Here is a 26,903-nt window from a genome sequence, read left to right on the forward strand (position 1 = left end):
TGCTCTATCTTATGAGCAACTAGCTGTTGTTCCCAATGCCTTCTACTTGATTTGCTCATGTACTGGCCCAACTATGGTCCTGTAGCTTGGTGGCTATGATGCCTGATATGGACTTTCATGTTGGTGGGAGGCAGGTTATTGGCCAGTTCTGTTCCGCTTGCAGGAGTCTTTCATGATCAGACCTGTCGCTTTGCCTTGTTTAGCCAGTTTGGAGTGGGAGCCTGCTGCTAGCACTGGTTCTCTGTGGCTGCTAGGCGTTCATGCACTGCTGTTAGTTTCTTTAGCCAAGTGTGGAATCCTGTCTGGGCCAGGTGCTGTCCAGCTCTTCATGTTCTGACCCGTTGCTGGAAAATGTCTTCTACTGTGATGGTAACTTGGGTTCCTGTTCTGGGAGATTGCTGTGCTCAGGTCCCAGCCACTTTAACAATGGTGTTATGAGTCTTCTCTCCTCATCCCATGAACTTTATCCCAGTACTGTTCAGTTTCCCTGCTGCTGGTGGCTCTGCTGTTATTGTGTGTTACACTGCACGGGAGTACACTTGGATGGTTCTTGGAGACAGGGCATTTCCTGGGCCTCGTGCTTCTCTAATGCATCTCTTACCCTGGTACCAGTGCTGTGAGCCTTGTTTAGCTAGCCTCTAGGGCTTCAGATGGAGTCGGGCCCTTGTATTTTTTCAGTAGCCGTGTCTGTATCCTTAATCTCGTCACCCTGCTGTAGTTCCACAATGACTAACTTCTCTCGAGTTGTCTTGATCTTTCCTCACAACGTCATTTTCAGGGTGGGGTACTACTGTTAGTTCTTCATTGATCTGTAGCCAAGCATCTCCAGGATTACAGAGGCTGTAGCGTATACCAGTTCAATTGGCTTGAGTTATGGTGGTAGTGAGGGATTGTCATGAGGCTCAATTGGCATCTGCTTCTAACAATACTATCTGATGGTACTTCTCCACTGAGCCTTGGGTAATCGGTCTCTGAGGCTGACTTAGCTAGTTTCTCTCCAAGATCTATCCTCATATCTGCTGCTGTGCTCTGCCAATGGAGGGGGTGGGCAGTGAAGTTTCAGCTTCAGGTGTGGGCTGCACATCCACTTGTTCTTCCAGGTCTCGAGTCTGCGATGTAATGTGGAGTTGTCTACCTCAAGCTGTGGAAAGCAGCTCCTCTTACAGTGGTTGAAGCGTTGGGGAACAGCTGTTTCTCAGTAAGTGTGGGATGTAGGTCTTTTATATCCATACCATAGTCCCCTCATACGTTCATAATTCCCCTCTCATTACGTCTACTGTGTACGTAGCATTCCATCAATTCAGGGTGCTCGTTGTCTCGTCCATGAATGGTTGTTCAGTAGCCCTTACGTCAGATTGTCGCTGGCTTGCCGCGAACGAGCGGGCAGTGTTGGATCTGTGGGAAGGTGGGCAAGGTCCGAAGCCGGCTGATCTCCTAGTTCATGTCATTTTATTTTCGCATCATTCGAGGTAGGCAGGTGACAGCGTAGGGGGTCTTTTGCCCAAGGACCCCTACGGAAGTTGGGTACAAACCGGATTTGACCCTCTGTCATCATCAAAAGGGCAGTCTCCCGTATCAAAGGGCGCGCTCCCTTAACACTACGCTATCCAGTTGCTATAGAGAGGCGCGGGATAGAATGCTTGAGCAGCAGCAGACTTGGGAGGAAAGACCAAGCAGAAAGAAGTACCATGGCAAGACAAGACCCTGCATGGGATGTACATCTGACAGATAGCTGAGGTGTCTGTACATTTGGAACTCCTACGCAGGGCTGGAAACGGCTGGACTAAAGACAGGAACTGAGGCACTTGATCATAGCAGCCACGGAACAGGCACTGAGCAACCAGATCCACTGAAGCAGGGGGTCTACCACACATAGAGAGGACCCAAGTGCAGACTGTGCAGAGACGGCCTCAAGAGACAGTCCAACACATAGTGGCAGATGTAAGATGCAGGCGGAACAGCATACACTGAACGGCACAAACCAAGTTGGCTGGCATTGTGTCCAGTACGAGGAACATTCTGCAAAGCATATGGGCTAGACCCTCCCAAACCAGATGGAGATTCACAGAAGGTTTGTGGGAATCGCAGGGCTAAGATTCTGTGGCGACTTCCCAGATCTAGATGGACAGGCAGGTAACTGGCCAATCAACGAGACATCTGGTAATAGACAACAAGACAGAAGACAGCGGTGGTGATAGGATATAGCAGTGGCCAAGTGACAGCAACATCAGAAGAAGGAATTGTGAGAAGCTGGAGAAGTACCGAGGGCCTGAAAAGGAACTGAGAGATGTGGAATGAAGCCAAAGTGGTCTCACTGTGGTAGGAGCACTTGGGGCTGTGAGTCCTAAGCTGGGTGAGTGGCTCCAACAGATCCCAGGACAACATCAAAGCTCTCTTGTCCAGAAGAGTGAGTGCTAGGAACAGCTAAGATACTGCGACAGAACCCTCAAACTCCCAGGCCTCTGGCAGGAGGACCGAGGTTGAGGACAGACACATGCCCCCGCAAGGGGTGAGGGGAATTTTTTAGATAATATAAAAAAAAATTCCCCTCGCACCCCTATGGGCGTATGTCTTAAATATATATATATCAAAACACAGTACCCAAGCAGGGGTATTTGACCAAGAAACTTGAGAGGAAGTTTTTTTGAATAATTCAAAAAGGGAAATAAAGCAGGCTGCTTTGATGACTTAGCCATGAGGGAGTGCACCAGAAGCAGCGGCACATTGCAGTAACCATCAAAGTAGTCAGCTGAAAGTCAAATCCTTTCAACTCTGACCTAGCCACTGTGATTCAATGCAATCGACTCAGGCCATGTCTACCATATGGGATAATATCGATATTAAGCTAAAATCGGTTTTATAAAATATCATAAATTCAATTTCATGCGGCCACACTAGGCACAGTAATTCGGCGTTGTGCGTCCATGCTCCAGCTAACGTCGATTTCTGAAGCGTTGCATTGTGGGTACTCTCCGTAGCTTCCCATAGTCTGCTCTCCCCCGCCCCTTGGAATTCTGGTTGAATCATTATTGTCGTGGTTGGTTCTGGTGGAATTCGTCAGTCATCCTTCATCCGAAAAACATCGTGCATCTTTTCGGCCGTTTTCCCTGGATTGCCCTGGCAGACGCCATAGCACGGCAACTCATGGAGCCCGTTCAGCTTTTTTTTTTCCGGCACCGTATGTGTACTGATGCCAGTGGACAGAGAGGCGATGACTCCAGCGCTATACTAGCAGCTCACTTGCTTTATGCATGATAGCAGAGATGGTTACCGTCGTTCTGTACCGTCTACTGCCGGAGGAAACTGGCTATGAAATGACAGTTTATCTCCCCTCGTACTGTCCACTGCATACATGTAGTACCCTGGCTGAAATTCGCCGGGGGCGCAACGCAAAAGCAAAATTGGGATGCTCCCCGATCAATCCCTCCTTATGGTTTCTAAAGAATAGAGTCGTCTTGCCCTAGAATAAGGGCAAGTGTATTAGAGGACACAGGTATCAGAGAGCACAGCTGCTCCGTGTCAGTTTCACAGGGGGTGACCCTGCAAACAACCCCCCTGTTGCTTCCCTTCTCCCCACCTTCCTGGCTACCGTGGCACGTGTCCTGCCCGTTTGGTGACATGAAGTAAAAAATGACCAGGAATAAGAACACTGATTAGTGACATAAATGACGGGGAGGCAGCCTCCGGCACGATGATAGTCCAGGCAGGACATTAAGTGGTGTGGGGAGAGGAGCACAGCAGCTGTGCTATGACGTCCAGGCAGTACAGATCTCTTGCTTTACACAGGAAAGGGAGGGCTGAAGCCCAGTTGCTATGATGAAGCTAGTTATTAGCTGTTCTGTCTATCTACTGGGAGGTACCAGGAATGATGCCCTCATGTCACATGTTAGATATTCGATGAGCGGTTACTAGTGCTCTATGTACCGCTACCACCAGGAGGGGAGAGGAGAGGAGGGATACTATCTTCCACTGCTGCAGCATCGTGTCTACCAGCAGCATTCAGTACACATAGGGTGACATTGAAAGAAGTCAAGAATGATTTCTTTTCCCTTTTCTTTCACGTGGTGTGTGTGTTGTGGGGGGGGGAGGGAGAAACGGAGAGCTATCCTGAACCACGCCAGACACTGTGTTTGAACTACAGACATTGAGAGCTCAGCCAAGATGCAAATACTTTCAGAGACTGCTGTGGACTGTTGGATAGCTGGAGTCCTCAGTTATCCCTCTATCCATGAGCGTCCATTTGAGTCTCTGCTTCCCGTTACGCTTGTCAGCAGCGCTGTGTATCCTGGAGATTTTTTTTTCAAACGCTTTGGCATTCGTGTTCTGTAACAGAGCTCTGACAGAACAGATTTGTCTCCCATACAGCGATCAGTCCAGTATCTCCCGTCGGTCCCATGCTGGACTCTTTGATTGGTAGACTGCATCACCACCCGTGCTGACAGAGCTCCACATTGGGCAATCTAGTAATATGTATATTCCCTAAATTTGTTCGTCTTTGGCTTTCTTCTTGTTTTACTTTTTCTTTGCCTTCTGCTTGTTCTATTCTCGTAGTGTCAGATTTTGTGTTCCTTAGAGCAGGTCAGTTGGTGTGTGTCTACTTGTGGGATATCTTTTGTTCTTTTTCTTGGATGTGTTTCTATATATATGTGTCGATTGTTTTTTCCGTCCTATCTATTCAACGTCAACTCCGATATGTTAATCTCGAATGTAGCGCCTACTCCTCTCGGCGGGACCCGGAGTACAGAAATCGATTTAAAGAGCCCTTTATATCGATATAAAGGGCGTTGTAGTGTGGATGGATACAGCGTTAAATCAATTTAACGCTCTTTAAATCGATTTAAACGCGTAGTGTAGACCAGGCCTCAGAGTGACCCTGAGACTGCAAGCAGCATACATTTAAAAACAAACAAACAACCCCCCTAACTTTTTCTATAGATTAAATCACCTTAATCAAAACAGCTCTGATCACTACAACATGCCAGGTAAACAAGTTTTACATACCCATGCAATTGCGTCCTCCATTCACCTGCATGTATTCAGGAGGACAGATGCAGGTGTAGTTCCCCAGAGTGTTGTAGCAGGTCCCAGGGCCACAGACACCAGGATGTGCAACACACTCATCAATATCTAGAGAAAACAAATGAAAAAGTACAGTTCACAAAGAGACAAGAGGAACTAGCCCAAATAAATAATTATAAGGAATAAGTCCATATTAAACTACTCCAACATAGCAAAGAAGAAATATTTACAAAACAGAGGGTGCATTGCTCAGCTTTGATTTAAACAGGCTTTTGTGACAGCAGCTGAAATGTATTATTGTTCTCCTGTATGTTTGATTTCCTCCAATCCCTGAAGCGGAAGACAGCACTTGTCAAGTGGGAGACAATTAAAAGTTTATTGGATTCATATACTCCAGGGAGGAATGTTCCTTGCTATGCTGCCCTCAAAAGCCCCGGCTAGCGCACTATTTCCACACCCCACCACCTCCCAACATGGACTATCTAAAAAGTGCTCACTTCCTACAGTTCTTGGGAAGTGCACTGGAGATGTAAGTGTGGGGTGTGGGAGAAGGAGACTGGAGGGACAATGAAGCAGCAGAGCAGAGGGCAGTGTAAAAGGGGGACAGGAAGGATTCTGGCAGAGTGGGGAACGGTGACAGAAAATGAAGGGGAGCATAGGACTAGATTAACATGGGATTATGTGGCAGTAGAGCGTGGGAGGGCAATAAGGCAATAGAATTATTGATATTTCACTCTTCCTATAGACTTAAGAATGTAGTCTGGAGCCCCTTTCTAAGTCTTAATGCCCACTAGCACCTGGAAAACATTGAGACACGTGCTGAAGACATCCCATCCCCTTACAAGCCTTAGACATCTTAAGGCCCTAAAAACTCCCTCAACCTCAGCGATCCTTCTTAGACTCACCACACTTGATAAGCATAAATAGACGTTGATCTGCCTCACAAACCTAAATATCTTAGTTGGATGAGGAATAACAATCCTGTTTAGACTTGTCAGAATGAATGAGATTCCTAGTATTTGCAGAGGTAGGAGGTGGATTTGGGATGAGGCTGGTAACTACAAAAAGTCACCATGGAGGTGGTGGGCCTGAGATAAACCATGTAAGGTTTCTGGAGGGGACGTAGGCCAAGAGTTTCTTAAGGTCTAGAGAGGCTGATAGGGCCTGACAAGCTCCCTACACAGTTTGCAGGGATGGGATTAGGGAAATCTACAATATTCCTCATAAGATTTGTCTAGGTTTTATGCACGTACTCAGAAGGAGTCTTACTCTTGTACACCTCCTAACCTCTGCAGTAAAGGGGTAATGGATCTAAGGATGAAGAGGCCCAAGCGAGCATCACACAGGGTCTAGATTAGTTGTTTCCAATTCTCAGATCAACTCTAGCATGAACCCCTCCAAACATTCCCACTTGACTGAAATACAATGAGGAAACATCACAAGGTGAAGCTTGTAAAGTTGCACACACAGTACCACAAATGTTGTATGTTCATGTTTACAAATGAGAGACAATATATTAGGGAATCATAATAGCTAAGAAGATTACCCTTACACTCTGTATGGAAAATGAATCTGCAATCAGCTACTCTCTATGTATGAAATATTCTGCATCAGGAGAAAAACTCTGGAAGACTAAAATATTTGCAAATATGCAAACAAGTGTGTATTGGTGTGGGACAAAGTACTGCAGAATTTCACCTTCACAGATCCGTGTTTCTTCACTGAGGTAGTAGCCTTGTGGACATTCACACTGGAAGCTGCCAAAAGTATTGATGCAGTTTCCACCTTGACAAAGACCTGGCAACTCCTGGCATTCATCGATATCTGCAAAGAGAGAAGAGGCCACATTCTTACTCTGAAATGTAAAGAAACAAGAGACCGTCATCATTCCATTTGAATGTTATCAGCTAGTAACTGTTAATCTTCACTGAGCTTTTTTCCTTCTAAATCTGCATTTTATCATCAAAGGGAAGAGGGTTTGTGATTATCCCACATATTCTATAGAACATTTTCAGCAAGATAAATGGAAGGAGTTCAGTTTTCATAATCATTTATGGGAGTTTGGTATCTAATGGTTCATTCCTGCATGCTGACAGTGCATGAGAAATTCACTGGGACCAGGCTTTCACTCTACGATAGATGTTTGCAGCAACATTAACCTTCCATTGATTAAACTATAATTTTTGTAGGTCGTCTCATGCTTTGGGGGCAAATGTTAAAGGCCTGTTGAATAAATGAGGTGGACAAAATATATGTAAATCTGTTTAACCTATAAAACACCAAATTTACTTACTCAAATGGGTTCTGAGTATCCTTACTGAGTAACTGCTCATACATGAAACAGTTTGAACTGGCCACTCTAGTATTATTGACGTTAATAAGTGGTTTTCAGATGCAATGAATGTGAACATTTCGTCAGTGATCCTCCTATTGTACAAACTTTTGAAAATGTCACCTTTTGTAAAGTAGCAACCGTAACAGCCATTATTCAGGATGAACTCACCTTCTAAGATAATAGTGATGGGATTTGGTTTGAATCCTTCTCCCCCTGGACACAGAGTATTATATTCCGCTGGGGGGGGGGAAAAAGGCTATTACTTATTTGTAGAATAAAACACTGGTATTAAGGAGTTTTTAAATAATTTATAATTTCATTGGTATTTCAATGCCATTATTATTTCTTATTTGTATTACAATAGCACCAAGAAGCCCCAGTCAGAGACCTGGACCCCATTGTGGTAGGCGCTGTACAAACATAGTGCACAAACATGGTCCCTGCCCCTTGTCGCTTAACTTGTTTTAACCTAACAGCACTCTGAACTGCAACGACATGCACACTACAATAGTCACTGGACTAAACACAGCGCATAAAGTCAAGGAAGTGCATAGACTTTGCAGGATGGAAGCCTAAGATAACACTGGTAACCATGCACATATGAGGCCTTAACCTGTAAGCTCCTGCAAGGCGGGGACTGTGTCTTCTTTGCATAATGCCTAGTATAAAGTGGCTCCCATCTTAACTAGGGCCTAGAAATTATTACTACTGTACAACAGAGATGAGTATTTGTTAAAATTAGACTGTATAGTATTATAACTTAATAATAAAAACAATAATGCTTCATACTTACATTGCACTGTTCATACCTAAAACCTTGAGTGCTTTGAAAGGTAAGTATCAATAGGCAAAATTACTGAGACACTTCTGAAAATTTTATCCAGTGATGCTCACTTTCATAAAGCACTTGGTGTTTTCTGGATAAGAAGCATGATGTTAAGTAACAACCATTATTACTTGTAATCCTCACCTGCAAAAATGCAGTTAATGGATACGATTTAAAAGCACCGAAGTGTGAAAGTTACTTAGGCACGTTTGAAACTTTTATCCATTATTCCTATTTTTGCAAGGGAAAATGAGGCATGGAAAAGTGAAATGATTTGCCAAAAGTCACCCTTGATTTTGGTCCCATTGACCTCACTGGTGCAGGAACAGGCACTGAAGCAGAATTGGGAACAAAACTCAGGCCTCTTGATTCTGAAGTCCGTGGCCTATGCATCACCTTTGAGAATAAGATGGAGACCTTCTTCAACAATAAGACTGTTAGAGAATAAGTTTATGAGTAATTTGCCAGATATTTTCATAGTCTGTTTATGGTAATACGCTAAATGTTTATAAGTACTTTTTCATATTTGCACCTTTCGTAAGAATTTTTTTAAAAAAATGCTTACTGCTGTTTACAGGGGGACAAGTCTCACAAGGGATCCCCCAGGCCTTCCCCAAAGAGCAGCAGCATGAGGAGCGACTGACTCCAACGCCAATTTCAGTGTTGCAGGATAAGCTCCCATCCCCTCGGGGTCCATACTTCAGGTAACAATTGCCAACACGATTATCTACATGTAAAAACACATTAAACTATAGTTGCACTTTCCAGCCTAGATGAAGGAATGATCAGACAATCGTATTAATACTTGCTACTGATGGATGGCAGGCCCAGGCTACAGTATTCTTCTGAGTTACTGGTAAGGTAAAAAAACTAATGCACATTAATATTCAGGGTTATCAAGAGAAATGACACGGTGAGGGTCAACAAAGCTGCTGCTTCTTAAAGTATTTAGGGCCCAGTTAAAGTGTCTACATGTCTTCAAAGTTCACAGCATATACTGGTATAGCACTTTTACTATTCCCAGTATTTTAATATGGGGAATGGAAAATTTCTTACCATAGTTTTCTTTTTGTTAGTAGCTCTTCCCCCTTATGCTCCATGAATGGCAATGATTCTTCTCTGTGGAATTCAGAGGAGGGCCAGTGTTGCTCCTGGGGGTGGGAATACAGGACACAACCACCAGAAGAGTGCTTCAAACTCATTAGAAACTCTTCAACAATTGGTTATTGGCAGTAAGACAATAATCTGAAACTGCATTAAATAACTTTAAGGGAATTTTGTGTATTAGTAGTGTTCCTTTAGACTTAAAAAAAAAGTTACAAACTATAGCTTGGCCATTAAAATCACTAGGGTTGGTAGAATGAGGAAGGAAACTGCTAACAGAAAGAAAATTATGGTCAGGAATTTTCTATTCTGCTGCATAGATTCTCCCTTCATTCTTCACTAAGGGGAAATAGCAAGTAGTGAATCAAGAGTAGGGAAGGAACCAGCCCATGAAGCACTTTACCACTAAAGGATTACACTACAGAGAAATAGAAACCCACTTTGTAGAAGTTGGTAAATGCACTGTATGAGGATCATAATGCTGCTCTGCAATTTATCTATGATAAGGCTGAGACTCTTCCTCTTTGTGTTACCGCTAGAGACCTTGCAGATGGAGTCTTGATTGTCTCATGGAACAGTTTCCCAGATGTCTAAATAAATGAATGAATTTTCTGGTTGAGAACTGTCTAGACACCAAAACTGTATCAACTACCCTACGGCCTGGTCTACGCTGGGGGTTGAGGGGGAGTCGATGTAAGATACACACCTTCAGCTACGGGAATAGCGTAGCTGAAGTCAACGTATCTTATTTTGACTTATCTCCCGTCCTCATGGCACGGGATCGATGGCTGCGGCTCCCTCGTCAACTCTGCTTCTGCCTCTCGCCCTGGTGGAGTTCCAGAGTCGACAGGAGTGCGTTTGGGGATTGATTTATCACATCCAGATGAGACGTGATAAATCAAACCCCAATAGATAGATTGCTACCCGCCAATCTGGCGGGTAGTGTGGACATACTCTAACAGACAATTCCTGTTGAATTACATTCATTTTTAGTGCTTAAAATTTCAATCAGAGATGATCTCAGCATCTCAGGATGAAGAATGGGCCCATTTCAATTGGTCTAATCTTCTCTCCAGGTGCTTTGGCTGGCATTATCAAGTCCAAAAATTAGTGCGGATCTAGCAGGATGACCATGATTCGTTCTTTTCTTATTTTTGGTTTCAGATTACCCTTCACATGAACTGCCTTGCAAAACACAAGATTCTTCTCTGTCAAAGACATTGTTTCCATTGCTTCTGAGAAGAGCTTTGAATTCTGGTTTATCCCTGTTTTTTGTTCATACATTTTGTTTCTATCATTGAAGAGAACTGGGAAGTGGTATCCTTTGAGGAAATTTGTGGACATTTTCAGCATAAACTGTGCATTCAAGAAGGATGATGCTTTCCTTTTCTTGGTGAGGTCCCATAACTTCTGTCATTTGTCTTCCAGTTACACTCCCCATCCTGTAAGGCCTTCTTCCTCAGTGTGTATATATGAGTTCAGAATATAAATTGGGTTAGGTTTCAGCATGTCCTCTGGACTCATCTGCCTGTGATGACTTGGGTCAATTCTCTGCTATATATAGGCAGATAGCTTCTGTGTAGCCACTGAGACTGGGAGCATTGCTCTCATATGTACTATGGGATCTTTTAGGGAAAAAAAGCCCTTCTGAAAGGTGAACAATGTCTTCTTCTGATGAGATTACGATTGCACTGATTTTTGCAATCTGTGCTAGTTCCCACAGTTTATGAAAATTTTACAATATATGTTTTATTTAACATGGTCGTTTCAGCCAGCAGTTCCCATTCAGATCCTATGATGTCCTCAAAGATCAAGCGCATGGGAAATGCTGTATCCAACTTTAGTTGGAGAGGAAGATATTTTCCCTTAGTTTTGAAAACTCCTTCTTTTTGGTCTGTTTATGGATATTATCTTGCAGGTTATAATATTACAGTACTTAGGTAGAGAAAGTTCTCCTGAGTGTCCACCTTTAGACTTCACGGTATGAATCATATAGTTCATCCTCCAGGAGAAGAGCTGCTGGAGAAGGAAAATGACGAAGGATGATAATGATTATTGTATATTATCAGCAAGTTTCTAATGAACTATTGCTTTTCCACCCCAAAGGGCTGTATTTGTTTTAAAAAGTGCTTCCTGAAGTAGCACATTAATCTAAAAACTTTATCCAGGGAAAAGGATTTCTCACTTACCCTTCTGTAATCCTATACAGGTGCAGTTGCATAGGAAATTGAGTTCTTACTTCTGACTTTTAGTTTGGGTACAAACTCCCTGGAGTGAGCAGTCCGGACTTTTGAGGGAGGTCAGGGAGAGATTCATTCCCGCCTTTGAGAGCTAGAGCCCTTGAACCAGAAAAGTGAGGATCTGTGCAATTCCCTGTCTGCTGGTGCCTGAGACAGAGCTTCAAAGAAGTAGCAGACTACAGTCAGAGTTGCTTTTTCTCTTCTCCACACACAAAGACATGCTGCAGGCTGGGGGAGAGGCAGTGAGTCTGACAGAAAATACTGTGAAAGAGTCTTTGTGCAGGAGAAAAGGCCCAGCAGACGCTTCCTCAGGGTGGAAATGAAAAAGATTTAAACTTTGACTTTTCTCCCATTTGCTCTTTAAAAAGTTACAAGTTATCTATTCAGTAGGGGGTGCTGGCTTCTAATTTTTTTTTTTTTGGAGGTGGTGGGGTGTGCGGGGGACTCTGGAGTTACCCCTGAACAGGCTGTCTCAGTCCCCCTCCCCTTTGAAAATTTTTCTGGATGAATTCTGGAGCTCTTGCTGAAGTTCCCCATGCCAGAACTGCGGTTCCAGAGGAGGGCTGAGCCCCAAAACACAGATCCAACTCAAGGCCCCATGTTCTGGCAGATTGAGGGTCAGCTGGCAACAGGCATGGCAAGACTCACCCTGAGAAGCTTCTGAAAAGCTGCCTGACAGACGCCTCTGGCTGAGGGAGGCCTGAGGGATCCTAGAAGAAATGTTCTGCACCAAAGGACCCAGAAGATTATAGAGTCTCAGTGCTCCAGTGAGTCCTCAGCTCACGAGCTGGAAAGGGGAACTAGACACTGAAATGAGATTTCAATGGCTCAAAAAATGAAAAAAATTGAATCTGGGGTTTTCAAAATAACCTCATGAAGTCAGGCACCCAAATCTGACTGAAATTCAAAAGGAATTGGGTACCTAACTTCCTTAGGTACCTTTGAAAATTGCAGCCTGAAACTGTAAAATAAATTGGTTGGGATAAGCTGAGATGCCAACTTGTTCTGCTGCTGGTGGCCTGAGGTGTAGAGTAGAGGTTGGTCCTGGTACCCTGAGCAATGACAGTGAGCCTCTTTGAATTCTACAGGGAAAAGCAGAACAAGGGAAGAGCTGAGCAGCAGAATCCATTCTGATGGAATTTTACATTTCTTTAACAAAAGTTTTAATCAGGTTTTATTTATTTGACTTAGACCAATAGCAAACATCATCATAATTTTTAAATTACTACAGATATGAATGCTTTTTAAAAAAAAAAAAAACCAAGACAGCCCCAGAAAGTGAAGTGAAGAGGCCTTTGGTGCATTTCCAATCTGAAAGGTTAAATAATTTGCCCAAGTTCACTCAATAAGTCTGTGACACCATTACTGGAAGTCAAGCAGTTTAGGTGCTAGTGTAAGTATTGTACACTTCCTCTGAAGTAGATTTTCATCAGCCCCATAAGAACTCCTGGATTTAAAACTCAATTACTAAAATCAGAAATATGGGTCCATCCAGAAAATGGAATCAATAATGCAAACACACACACACACACTCTGGTATATACAGAAAATATATTTTAAGAAAATGGACACTATTTATAGTATTTAAAACTGGTAAATCTATATTTAGGAGCATGGTTTGATATCTAACATGACAGTAACAGATTCATATCTTCTGGATCAAAATCTGCACTGACTGATTTTGAACAGGATGTAAAACAAGGAAAAATTTAGCCCTCTATCTTTAGAAATAATCTAGTATCAGTACAAGAGGCCTCTGGATCTGCTGTCTATGGGTCATACTTACTTGAAATAGTTTTCACTTACCCACACAACCTACTCCAGTTGGGTTCAGCTGGAAATCTGGTGGGCAGTTACACTCATACCTCCCAGGCGTATTCACACAGAGACCATTAACACAGTTAATGGGATCAGCACACTCATCTATATCTAAAATGGGAAAGCTACATTTGTAATCTGTTGATTTAATAGAGGAACAATGTGGGGAACGATGTGAGGGTATGATTCAAATGAGAGAGAGAAAGGTAAACGTCTTATTTTTCGCTGAAGTTGAAGCAATTACAGCTCATGAAACACTCAGGAACAATTATTACTGTTGTACATTTAATAGATACATTACTTTTGTCCAGTTCTTAATTTAACCAAAATATCATATAGCCTACATAGTAGAGCCCTGCATGGGATTTTTTCTATCCTGTTTTTCCCACTTTCACGCTGTTTCTTGCATTTTTATCCCTCTCCCACCTGCCAAACCTTAGACCCCATGAGAGAGAGACAGTTTCCCCAAGGCCACTAAACAAAAACCAAACATGGTCAGTTAATATATAAATAGAATTCAGACACAATTTTTACAACTAAAAGAATAAAACAAATCTTGCTTAAACCATGTAAAAATACTTTAACGCCTTATAATAGACATCAAATCTCATTCTAACCCTCAAGTAAATTTAAGAATTGAAAGTTTTAAAGTGTTTTCCTGCAATTACTGCAGTCTGTTCCCTCGCCCACCTAATCACATCTGCAACAAAATACATTTTACCCACTCCTGCTATTATGAACCTGCAGGATCCCAGGAAGTTGAGACAGCAGCTGCGGCCAGCAAGCTCCCTCCATCCTGAGCCCTGTCATGTATCCCCCCTGCTCTATGGGTGGTGTAAGCGGAAGGGCAGGAGCAGGAGGGAGGGGGACATGCTGACATTAGCCCCCCGCGTCCCCTCCTGCACAACAAGCAGGAGGCTCCCAGGAGGAGCTCCAAGGCAGAGGGCAGGAGCAGCACATGACAGTGGGGTGAGGGACAGCTGAACTGCCTGCAATTGATGGCCTGCTGGGCAGCTGCCACACAGGAAATTTTGGGGAGCTGATGGGGGCGGTGGGGCTGCTGGCCCATCCTGGTTCCAAGCCCCCACCAGCTGGCTGCAACAGGCTGCTCTTCCTGCAAACAGTGGATAAAGCAGGTGACTGCTAAACAATATTATAAAGGAGCATTGTGCAACTTTAAATGAACATGTTCTCTAATTGATCAGCAATGTAACAACGTTAACCGGGACGACTTTAAGTGAGGAGTTACTGGACATTAAACACCTCTTTGAAAGACTTGCCACCTTTCTGTATAGAATTGGATATACCTGTACAGTTTCCTCCAGTTCTATCCAGTTCATAGCCATCATCGCAGATACAGTGAAACATGCCTGGTAAGTTATTGCAGGTACCAAAAACACAAATGTTCTGGAAGGTGCATTCATCAATATCTGAAGAAATAGAGGAAGAGCAATTAGTTACAGCTAATCATAGTAGTGCCCACTATCTTAAGAACAACTAAAAACACTCAAAGAACACATAAAACACTAACAGAATTTCTGGAAAATCAGATGCACTACTTGTATACTTTAAAAGTTAAACATAGGAATTTTTGAGGAATAGCTTTAAAGACACCACATCATTTATTCCTGTCATATTTGTTATAATAATTTTCAGATATAAAGTGAATGTTCAAGTATTTCTATTTGCCAAGAAAAGTTGTGCTATCAGGAATGAATTTCCCAGATTCCAAATGGAAAAGAAAGATTTTAAAATAAAAAATACTATTAAATGACTTTTTAGAAATATACAAGAAAAAAGAAAAGAAAAGAACATAGTTAAATAAATGCAAATGATAGGGATTGATCATTTGCCACACTCCTAGTTTCCAGAATGTAGGTAAGCATGTGTAAGGTTCACCAAACTCCCCTTGAAAGAATGCAAAGTACACCAAAAAGAGAGCAGTAGGCTGGCCACTCCCTAGTTCCTGCGTTGACATACCCACAGTGTTCCCATCTTTCCAGAGACACTACGGATATGTCTACACAGCAACTAGACACCCACAGTTGGTATGTGCCAACTGACTCAGGCTCATGGGGCTCAAGCTGCAGGGCTGTTTCATTGCTATGTAGACTTTCAGGCTTGGGCTGGAGCATGAGCTCTGGGACCCTCCCAACTCACAAGCCTGAGTTGGCTGGCACAGGCAAGTGTCTAGCTGCCATGTAGACATACCCTCCAAGATTAAACTGGAGAAATGGACATAGCCTCTACCTAGTTTCATAAACACTGGGAAAATGGAGAAGGCAAATTAAAGCAGGTCCAGGCTGTTTTAATATGTCTGCACATGTGCGTCAGGGTAAATAAAAATTGAAATAAAAAAAATTAAAAATGAATTTAATTTAAAATTAAATACAGGTTTATATTTTAAAATATACCTATTTAAAATTAAAGTTGAAACTGACAACCTATTTTAAGGTCTAACCTTAGTATAATATATTAAAATAATTTAAACTGAACACAAAAATAATATTCAGTAGCACGTTTGCTGCTATGTTCTAAAGAAAGTTAAATGACTGAAGTGGTAGACATCACTGGCTAAGCACATGGAATCAGAATTTGTTGAAGTGCTAAACAAGCTTTGGATAGAAGTAGCCTCTTCTGCAGGTGCAGAGAGAATATTTTCTTCATTTCAATTTATTCAACTAGTTCATTCAAAGGTAATACACCAACTGGAAGTTGAAAAAGCAGGAAAACTTGTTTTCCTTCTCCAATCTATTAATAAAAATGAGATGAATAAAGGTAAGTTAAGCTACACAGCTGCATAAATCATGTGTATAGATATAGTGTCCTCAAGGGATTTGTACTGGGATCAGTGCTGTTCAACATATTCATAAATGATCTGGGTATAAGGGTAAACAGTCAGCTGGCAAAGTTTGCAGATGATAACTATCTTGAGTAATTCTGTAAGTCCAAAGCAGACTGCAAGGTTACAAAGGGACCTCACAAAGCTGGGTGACTGGACAACAAAATGGCAGATGAAATTCAATTGTTGATAAATGCAAAGTAAGGCACATTGGAAAGCAAAATCTCAACTATCCATACAGAATAATGGGATCTAAATTAACTGCTACCACTCAAGAAAGAGATCTCGGAGTCATCGTGGATAGTTCTCTGAAAATATCTGCTCAATGCACAACAGCAATAAAAAAAGCTAACAGATGTTAGGAACCATTAGGAAAAGCACCGATAATAAGACAGAAAATATAATGCCACTATATGAAGCCATGATACGACCACATCTTGAATACCACGTGCATTTCTGGCTGCCTCATCTCAAAAAAGATATATTAGAAGTGGAAAAGGTACAGAGAAGGGTAAGAAAAATTATTAAGGGTATGGAACATCTTCCATATGGGGACAGATTAAAAAGACAGGGACTTTTCATTATAGAAAAGAGAAGACTAAAGGGGGATATGATAGACGTCTATAAAATCATGAATGGTGTGGAGAAAGTGAATAAGAAATGTTATTTACCCCTTCACAAAACAAAAGAACCAGGTGTCACACAATGAAAATAATAGGCAGAAGATTTAAAACAAACAAAAGGAAGTACTTCTTCAAACAACACACAGTCAACCTGTAGAACTCATTCCCAGGGAATGTTGTGGAGGTCAAAAGTATATCTGGGTTAAAAAAAGAATTAGATACATTCCTGGAAGACAGGTCCATCAGTGGCTATTTGCCAAGATGGTCACGGATGGAATCCCATGCCCTAGGCGTCCCTAAGACTCTGACTGCCAGATGCTGGGCATGGACAACAGGGGATGGATCACTTGATAATTGCCCTCTTGTGTTCATTCTGTTTGAAGCATCTGGCATCAGCCACTGTCGTAAGACAGGATACTGAGCAAGATGGACCATTGGTCTGGCCATTTTTACGTTAAGTTCAGTGTAGATGTACCAAACATGGACAGGATTATACTTCAAGTGCAAGGAACCATTTCTGCTCACCCATAAGAAAGGTCCTGCCTTTGCACTCACCAGGTCAGCAAAACTTCCTATACCATAGTTTGGTTCCATGGGTGCTCCATGTTACTGTTAAAAAAAACACAACTGTGTCCCAATATCTTATGCAAAATTCTCAAATTTCTCTTTCAAGGACTCCACTACATAGCATCATTAAAAATAAATATTTCCCATGGCTCTCCAGAGAGTTATGATTTTCTTGTTTACAAAAGATATCCATGGCTTCTGATATTTTAGAATTTTTGTTTAAATATCAGTATGATGGCAAAGCAGCTGCAAAAATTGCACTTAAAAAGTTCCTAAACAAGCTTATTGACAAAATTGTGGTAATACAATAGATCAGACCAGTAAACTCTCAGAGCCAAATTTTCAGGAGTTTCTAAGTTTTACAGCAGTGAGAAAGTTGATTTATGCACATACATATGGAGGTCTGCATATGTAAAACTGTGGGTACAATTTTAGAGAATGCTTTTAAAAATCTGGCCTTAGATGTCTTTTCAACAGGTTTATACTTTCCAAGCTGTCATGAGGTTTCTAATAACATTTTTGTGTTTTAAAACAAGATTTAAAAAGTTTTGGAGCATTCAGTACACAGAAATCAGTCTAGAACAGAGTCCTCATATATTTCTGTTATGAATCACTGTCAGCTAAAAGTTATGTCTCAGACAACAGAGTACATATGACAGAGAGAAAGTGAGAAGAAAAATTCCAAAAAGAGAAATTTTAGGATTGTTGTAACTTAAACACAGTAGTGAACAGAACAGTTCAAATTTCCTGTGTACATTTACTAAATAGAACGGTGATCTGTATACTTTTTATTTCCTGTATAAACGTATTAAAAAGAAAAGTGGTCAGCAGAGTTTTTCCACAAACCATTCACTAAGACAAAAACAAGAGAAATGATTAAGGAAAACAAACTTGTTGAGCCAAACCTCTACTCTAGGTTTCTTGGCCCAAAACCAGGAAAACTTCGTAAGAGATGAAAGCTACCTTCACCATAATTCATACAGCAAAATAATCCTTGCTGGAGAAGCATATGAAGCATGTTATGTGTATTCTGCTTCTAGGTTGAGGTTCTTCCAACACTTCTTGTGGTTTCCTTCACAGCAGCCAATCCAAACTCAGAAAACAAGGTTGAAGTACTGGTAACTTACCTTGGCAAGATTTGCTGTCTGAAGCTGGAGTGAATCCCATTTCACACTCACATCGATATGCACCAGGGACATTCAGGCACTGTCCATTCTCACACAAATTAACATTTTCTGCACACTCATCAATATCTGCGGGAGAAGAAGTAAGCAGCCATTAAATTTCTGTGGTGTATTTTATCAAAGTATGATTCCGTTTCTTCCCATTTATCATTCAAATAAATTCTGTTCAACATTTGTTGATATAAAGCAAAGCAGGTACACCAGAATATAAAAGAATGTAGAAAAACAAAAAGGCAACAACTATTTCCAATATCTTTTCCCCCACTGGGTCTCCATGTACTGAAATTTTCATTAATAGATTTTACCATAGAGTGTCTAATTTTGAACCGATGTAAGTTTTCCAGACCCATTAGTGGCAATTCTGACAAACAATAAGGTGGATATTTAATTTCTGAAGTCATAAATGTGCATTGTAAAATACAGTGATGAAATATTTCTGAATAAGATTCTTCTAGAGGCAAATTTTCAAAATGAAATCTCTATTTATGCAAATGTAAATTGCCTTTTTCACACAATTTTTAACCCTATTAACTGTGTGAGCAAATGATACATACACAAACACTATCTGCATATACAAACTGAACACCAGTGGGGTCTGTAGGTTTAAACTATCATTTCTGTGCATATATCATAGTACGCTAATTTTTGCAGGTGTTCTTTTAACATTTGGCCTTTAAAATTTTACTGTTTTCCTAGCATCATTTAGATTTATAAACATTTCATATATATGGCAATGTTGTTCAAGAATGCAGTCATTGTAACCACATGAAAAATGAACCAGATCACCCAGACTAAGTATACCCAGATACTAAATCTGACTTATTAGTTCTATTCATTAATGCTTAGCTCTTAAAATTATGAAAACAAAATGTTAAAATACTAGTCTTTAAAATATATGAGAATGACATGGAGAACGTTGATTTAAAACCACATATTTATCAACTACAACTACATCTACTACAGTTAAAATAATATTTTAATGGTTCTGACCATAATAAACAGAAAGAAGACAGTGTCTATTCAGGATGGAAGTAAATTTGGGTCTATATTTAGGTTAGTTGAAAAGTATAATATGCAGTAACATTACTTTCTAGCCATTATAGCATATTCTAGATGTATTCACAAAAAAGTAATTGAACACAAATCATAGGACTGGAAGGGATTTCAAGAGGTCATCTAGTCCAGTCTCCTACACTCATAGCAGGACAAAATGCATTAGTACTTGCAAGAAAACAGATGTTACTGCAGGTCTATATTGTGGGTGGAAAGGGTGACAAAACTGTAATCAAGCAAATACACAATCTCATCAGTGTTTATATATAAAATCAGGATAATCGTCAATATTTCAGATTATTCAGTTACCGTATGAGAAAAAGTTCATTATTAAAACAGAAATTCAAAGCCAACTATTAGCAAATACAAAGGAACACGCATGATATATTTTTCAATTCTAACCGGACTTAACTTTTCATATGATGATCAAATCCTCCCCAAACCGGCATACTGAAAGGAAAACAGATGCTGCCCTCTGCAGTCCCTACTACAGGGATCCTGCCAACAGGGACAGGATGTGTAATGGAGAGCTGGAGCTGTGTGTTTACTGGTGACTGCAGGGTGATGGGAATGGGTCAGGGGGGAGGAGGAGGGTAGGGTAGACAAGAACACTAGCCAATCAGCCACTTGCAGATTTGGTACACAAGCTAAAGTGAGAGCCAGGAGTCTCTGCTAGCAAGTTTCTTGAATGATCTGGAGGGATCTTGACTTGCATCTTGTATGGCAGAGGCTCTTACAATTTTCTCCCCATCTTTCAGAGTTAGCCCTAATTTCGCAAAACTTCTAAAAAAAAAAAAAAAAAAAAAAAAAAAGGGGGGGGGGGGGAATCAGTATCCAAAGTACCCTTACTGGAAATTTCTTAGACCTTTCTTACCAGAACAAGTGAATCCATTTCCAGTGAATCCCTCAGCGCAGGCACAACGGTATGACCCAGGAGTGTTCACACACTGAGCATTCACACTACACTTGTGGGTTCCATTAGAACATTCATCAAGATCTGTACAGCAGAAGAAAACCAAGACATTAGAAAGAGTAAACTGTACCTTTACAGCAGGTAATATTCTGTACTCACAATTAACCTGTGATCTGATACACACCAAAAAACACAAAGTTGATTATTATAGCCAGGAGGACACCTGTACCAATGCTAAATACAAGCAGGAGGTACTTGGTTAATATACAGTTGATTTAATTTTAAATTTTCCTCTTACAATAAAGTTTAAATGCATGAATGAAGTGGTTCTGAGCACAAATTACTGCAGTTCAAATGACACATACCCTAAATAACTTGAATTTTAGTAGTTTGTTAGAGAAATTGGAATCAAAACAGTGCTTAAAAACAGGAGAATGCTGCAAAACCTCTACTAAACTAACACTACACCATACTACAGGTACTGACTCCTACTAACTATTTACACTAACAAAGTCCTAGCCAGCAGCCGTGATGCAGGTAATAAATCATAAGGAGAGAACTACACAAGGAGCACTCACTTAGGCTAGTAGCAGTAAGGAGAAACTAAGGTGAGTCAGGGCGGTATTGCCCTTATATAGGGAGGAGCCTTGAGGAGGAGCAGGATGCATGTGCCACCTTGGTGGGAACTGCTGCAGGAAAAAAAGTCTCTGGTTTGTGGTGTGGAGCACACAACTGCAACAACTCAAAGAAGAACAATTCTTTCTACTTAGAGATGCAATGAAACCTCGAACAATAAATTGCCCCAAAAAGCTTGCGGGAGAGGGGCTTTCCCTTCTTCTCAGCAATGGCTTAACCACAGTGAGCTTTAGGTGCAGTTTTACAAAGGTATTTAGCCACCATAAGACACTGATAATCACCTGAGTGAGATTTACAAAAGCACCCACGTGGGTGAAAATCAATGGAAGTTAGGCGCCTGAATCACTAAGGCACATCTATAAATCAGACTTAGGGCCTGTCTGCATCCATCAATGCCTAAACCTTTGTAAATCTAGCATATAGCACTGCCTCATAATACTAAGACTTATCTTTTAAATAAATAATAAAATAAAATAATAATATCTAGTTCTTATACAGCAATTTTCATCCATAAATCTTAAAGTGCTTTGCAAAAGAGGTCAGTACCATTATTCTCATTTTAAGGATGGGGAAACTGATACACAGAGAGGTAAAGTGACTTGTCCAAGGTCACCCAGCAGCCAGTGGCAGAGACAGAAAAAGAACAATAAGAGATGTCTTAAGTTTCCTTTCACTTATAGAAACTGATCTATGACTAACTGGTACAGAGTAAATGAACTTAACATGTTCCACAGCTTGACATTTACCCGTAAGCTTTGGAAAAAATATTTAATTCATTCTCCATTCTATAATTGATTGAATTTAGCTTAAAAATGCTGGACATGCATCAAAAGATGTCTGCACTAAAGTTTCAATTTCTTTCCAATATTATAAGCCAACATAAGTATTCTGACTTGAATCATTTCATATTAAGTTGTTCAAAGTAAACTGCTAGACAGACAAGAGTTTGAGATAGAAGTAAACATTTTTCTTCACAGAACAAAAAATAAATAAATGAAATACAAGAACCCTATTTCTCTATCTGCCCATAGATCTTTACATGTAAAGGAATATAACGATTTTTTTTTTCAAATAGTCAATTTAAAAACTTTTCAGCCAAACAAATGCATCACTGATTACACACTCACCAATACATTTAATGCCATTTCCCATCCATCCCTCTCTGCAGCTGCATTTGAAGCTTCCTGGGACATTAACACATGAGGCATGCATGTCACAGTTGTGGGCACCAATCTCACACTCATCCACATCTAACAAGGCAAAACAAATTGATCAATAAAAGTTCAATTCCAAGGCTTCATAAATACTGGAAAGTTGACTTGTGATGTTTTCCAACATACTGCATATATCTGTTGCATAGTTTCAAAACAAAAATACTGTATAATGATTTAAGCAGGTTTATATTTGTAGCTTGTGTTACTGGAAAGTATGTAGTTTATTATGTTTCCAGGTTTTTCTTTATCTGCAAATATATATGAAAACGGGGGTTTATTTTCTACAATATCAGGTTTCTATTTGATATTCATGTAAACTTACACAAATGTTATTTATTTTTATTTGTTTAAAAATGTGTACATCAGACCTCTGAGCATACATGCAAATCTTATTAAAAAAAAGGATTTGACAATTACACAAAAAATCCCTAAAGGCCAAGTTATAGGAAAAAAAATCTTTAGTTACTGGAAGTGGGTGATGGCTGTGGAATATACAGAACAATATTTATTACACTCTGCTAGAAAAAAAAGAGACAAAATATGTAAAATGGTCCCTATTAATAGCACTTTTGAGGCTCTATGACCATATAGTCCTGTTGTTAGGCTCAAATAATTGATAAATAGGAGAAAAACAAATATTTAAAAACAGAAATCTTTCAAATATAGCAAATATGTACATTCAAGAAGATCTGTTTCTCAGTTTTATATATCCCATAATGTCAGTCTTGCATACTACAATAAAACCAAACACTGCAAAAAACAGTAAGTAAAAGAACAAACTGAAATTTCTCTTTGATATAACCCTCCTCTTTTGTGATTAGAGCTTTGCTTCCATTTAATAACCGTTGCCAACTTTCTTAAAAAGTGCAGTTTTAGAAATATCCAGTTTCCTGCTATGCAACTATGGACAGCCCCAGTCAGTAGAAAGGATGATGTTTGGCTGCAGAAAAATGGAGGGTAAGATAGGTGGGTGTCATGGATAGGTGGGTGTCATGGAAGCCTCCAGCATGGCAATGCAGAGAGTAGGATGAGAGTTATTTGGCTGAAACAGCCTCCATCTAGCAACCTAGCATAGTAGCTGCCCTGTGGCCAGGGGAAGGATTTTCTTCCACTACTAGATTTGTAGAATATGAGCCTGTTTGACTTTAGTACTGTACAGTTGCTAGGGTGATTCATCAAAGGACTGCTTGTGTTTCAGTTTCTGTTCTTCACCTTCTTTTCTTCCCTCTCCTCTCTTTCCTTTTATCGTATTCTTGTTATTTAGATTTACTTGATATAAATTTTTTTCTCAATTAATGTGAAATCCATCTAGGAGCTGCCCACTGTGACAAAGACTAAAACTTTGCAGATGAAATACAACAACTATAATGCATAATACAAATGCTGGAAATAGTCTATACCTGTGCATCCAGTGGTTCCCTTCTTGACTGAATATCCTAGCTGACAGTGGCAAATGAAGGATCCCTTGGTGTTCTCACACTCTCCAAACATACAGATGTTGGAATTCAAGTCACATTCATTGACATCTGCAGGTGCATATAGTTTAATTATTACTTGAATATTACAGCCAATTAATAGCATAATCTATTTTCGGGAAATATTTTCACCTTTCAGGTGAATTTAATGAAAGTCAAAAGCAATCAATAATTCTGTTAGTAAGATAGTCAAGGTTTACTTGAGACTTGACAGGTAATATAAATCTTCAACATACTACATTTCAACCATTCCTTCACTTCATTTCTGCAATTCGCTAAAGAGGTAGGGATGATACTCTTGCACAATTACACTAGCTTTTTCAAAATGGATAAAAGAGTTGAATATTTAACTATGAAGTTGATTATTTGTTAAAAGAATAATGTAACATCAATTTAAAAACACTCAGACATGAACATCATATTGTAGCAGCGCTACTTTCTTCCAGAGAACAATTTATTTAAAAAATGTAACCCTATTTTGAGTCTTGAATTATCTGCAAACTGACTTCAATTTTCACAGATTTTTTCATCATTTAAAATTTTGATGAATGACATATGAGAGAATGTATTTTAGGCCTCAGAATGTCACTAGTAAAAAAATAAAACTAAAATAATAACTGAAACATAAGTAAAATCTAAATGAAAGCACTTACCCCTGATTAAAATGTGGATTATAATTACGAGGTACAGCAAATCCTCTATATTTAGAACAAGCATTAAAATCACGTAAATGGCAAACAGCCAAATGAGGAAATTCATAAAGATGACATGATTCATATTACTAAACAATACAGTGATTCTACGGGAGATGGAACTTTCCAAATATATTGCCCAATATTTTTATACCTCCTTTTAAATGAAATGGTAACACCAGAGTATGCCAATGAAGGGAATTACTATGGTGAGAATAAAAAGGCATTGCTAGTGTTTTCTCTGTTTTGGTTTTGAAAGAAATAAAACACCAGTAAGTATAAATTATAATAGGCACAATTTTAAATAGGGGTGGTAGGAGTGGAGTTGGAAGTGAACTGGCCCTGTAGTTCTGATCTCTTGGGACTTCAATGCAGGTAAGGACTCTTCTGCATTTTCCAGGGTCTCAGTGGAGAAGTCCCAATCAGAGAGGATTGAAGATGGGGCCCTAACATGTCTAGGGAACTCCCATGGGTTGGGAGCAGTTGTGGCAAAGGTTTCCTATTTGATCTTCGGAAAGGTTTCCACACCGATTTAATACCTGGTTAAGTTTCTGTTCCTTTCTTTAGGGATCTGTTTATTGTTTTCCCAAGCAAAGGGAGGCAAGTATACAAAGTGCACTAGCAACCATCTGGTTAGGAGTTCAGACTGGGGGGTCCTCTGGAAGTTGTTACGAGGGCCCTTTCCAAGCCAGAGGGGCTCCATGGGGCCTGCCTGCAGCCTCCAGCTCTGTTTGCCAGAGATTATCTTCTCTCCTGACACTTCCCATGCTCTCCTTCATGGCTGAGTTCTCCGTTATATTCCAGATGAGAGTGTGGGACAATCCTGAGGTGTGGATCAGCTTCATCATCTGATTCTCAGCACCTGTCTGGGGTAGGGTCAGTTGCTCCCTGTCTCCCTCTTATAGCACTATTGTCACTGACCCCTTTTGCAGACACCTCAATATCATGTCTCTTCATCACCAGCTTGTATGGTACAGCCTGAAGTTCCAAGAGAGAGATAAGTTTGCTTTTAAGGGCCACCACTCCTCCCAGTTAGAATGAGAGTGTTGTATGTATGATAAAATCTTTCCATTAAGAATACCCACTAGACTACAGGAATAAATTTAGTGTACACCTAGGCTTTGTGTTTAGAGCTCTCTACTACATTGTGAATCATAACTGTAGAATCTCAATTACATTACAAGACTATAGCTTGAGCCCAAAGTTTAGCTAACTTTGAAACCTATTACATCCTCCAAATTGCAGATCTAGTTGCAACCTTGTAGATTTGTGCACTCTGCTCTGACACTCATTTTATATCAATGTTTTAACTTCATTGGAGTAACCCCAGATTTATATTTGTGTAAGATCAGAATCACAACTAATTACCTCAGTCACTCCACATGCTATTAAGTAAATAGAAAATGTTACAAATATTTCTACAGATCAAACTACTGGTACTTTATTGCAGATGGTAACAGGCTACAATAAGAAACAGGAACAGCTTCACAAGTTTCTTGAAGTGAATGATGCTGTTAATGAAGTATGAAACTCAGACTCATAGTCCACTGCTATACAACATTCTAACCTGAGGTTTTCTATTCCAAAAGGAGAACAGTGGACAGAAAAGTTATTTTCATAAGCACTAACATAGCTAACAATATGTGAGAGGGAATTGTTGAAGAGATCAACCCTGTTTTTTGACTAGGTTGGGAAAACATTGACCAGCTCAGTGGACGTGGACTGCAGTAAAGATTCCAAAACGATTTGAACATCTCAACAAGATAAAGGCATGAAGAAGAAAAACAACAGTTACTGGTTCTGCAGTTAAGGGGAGAGGAGTCATTGCTGTTCAAGGACACCTTCCCTTTGTACTACTTTTCATCTATTTTCCTCTCTCAGAAGGCTAGCATATTTATAAAATGACTCTGCATATCAAAACATGCCATCATGATCTTCCTTATTGTTTCAATTCAATCAAACTGAAGAAATAAATCCACTAGAAAATCCTTCATGATAGTTTAGTTTCAGTAGTTCAGTTCATACATAGGCAACTTTAACTCCAGTATTACCTAAATTTTAAGTGTTTAACTTTATACCTTTAAATCTTCACAGGTTTTCTGTACATAATTTCTGAACGTGTGTATTCCCCTCTCCCCACCAACCCAGATTAAAAAAAACACTGGAAAAACTCTGTAATTATCCCAAACCAAGCATTACAAACCCAGGAAGTTCAGAGTTAAGGTTACATTTTTCGGAAATTCAACTCTGTTACATTATGGAAATGAAGAGTGAAGGCACCCAAACAGCCTTACCTCTGACCTGTAGTGACACAGTGCAGTAATACTTAGATTATGAGTAAGACATTTTAGTGTTAATGGAC

At 40.2% G+C, this 26,903-nt stretch overlaps 1 protein-coding gene across 1 annotated transcript in view; it reads right to left on the reverse strand.

Moving 5' to 3' along the window:
* Positions 1–26,903, reverse strand: part of FBN2 (fibrillin 2) — a 256,715-nt gene that overhangs the window by 65,533 nt on the left and 164,279 nt on the right. Inside the window, exons 31-40 of the mRNA XM_075067188.1 lie at positions 23,775–23,900; positions 22,288–22,410; positions 20,486–20,608; positions 18,502–18,627; positions 14,650–14,772; positions 13,331–13,453; positions 8,746–8,907; positions 7,523–7,591; positions 6,718–6,843; positions 5,002–5,127 (exon numbers count right to left, since the gene is read on the reverse strand). Coding sequence (XP_074923289.1) covers positions 5,002–5,127; positions 6,718–6,843; positions 7,523–7,591; positions 8,746–8,907; positions 13,331–13,453; positions 14,650–14,772; positions 18,502–18,627; positions 20,486–20,608; positions 22,288–22,410; positions 23,775–23,900 — 1,227 coding nt within the window. The remainder of the gene's footprint in view (positions 1–5,001; positions 5,128–6,717; positions 6,844–7,522; positions 7,592–8,745; positions 8,908–13,330; positions 13,454–14,649; positions 14,773–18,501; positions 18,628–20,485; positions 20,609–22,287; positions 22,411–23,774; positions 23,901–26,903) is intronic.

Source organism: Chelonoidis abingdonii, chromosome 6, assembly GCF_003597395.2.
Source record: "Chelonoidis abingdonii isolate Lonesome George chromosome 6, CheloAbing_2.0, whole genome shotgun sequence".
Classification (NCBI taxonomy): Eukaryota; Metazoa; Chordata; order Testudines; family Testudinidae; genus Chelonoidis; species Chelonoidis abingdonii.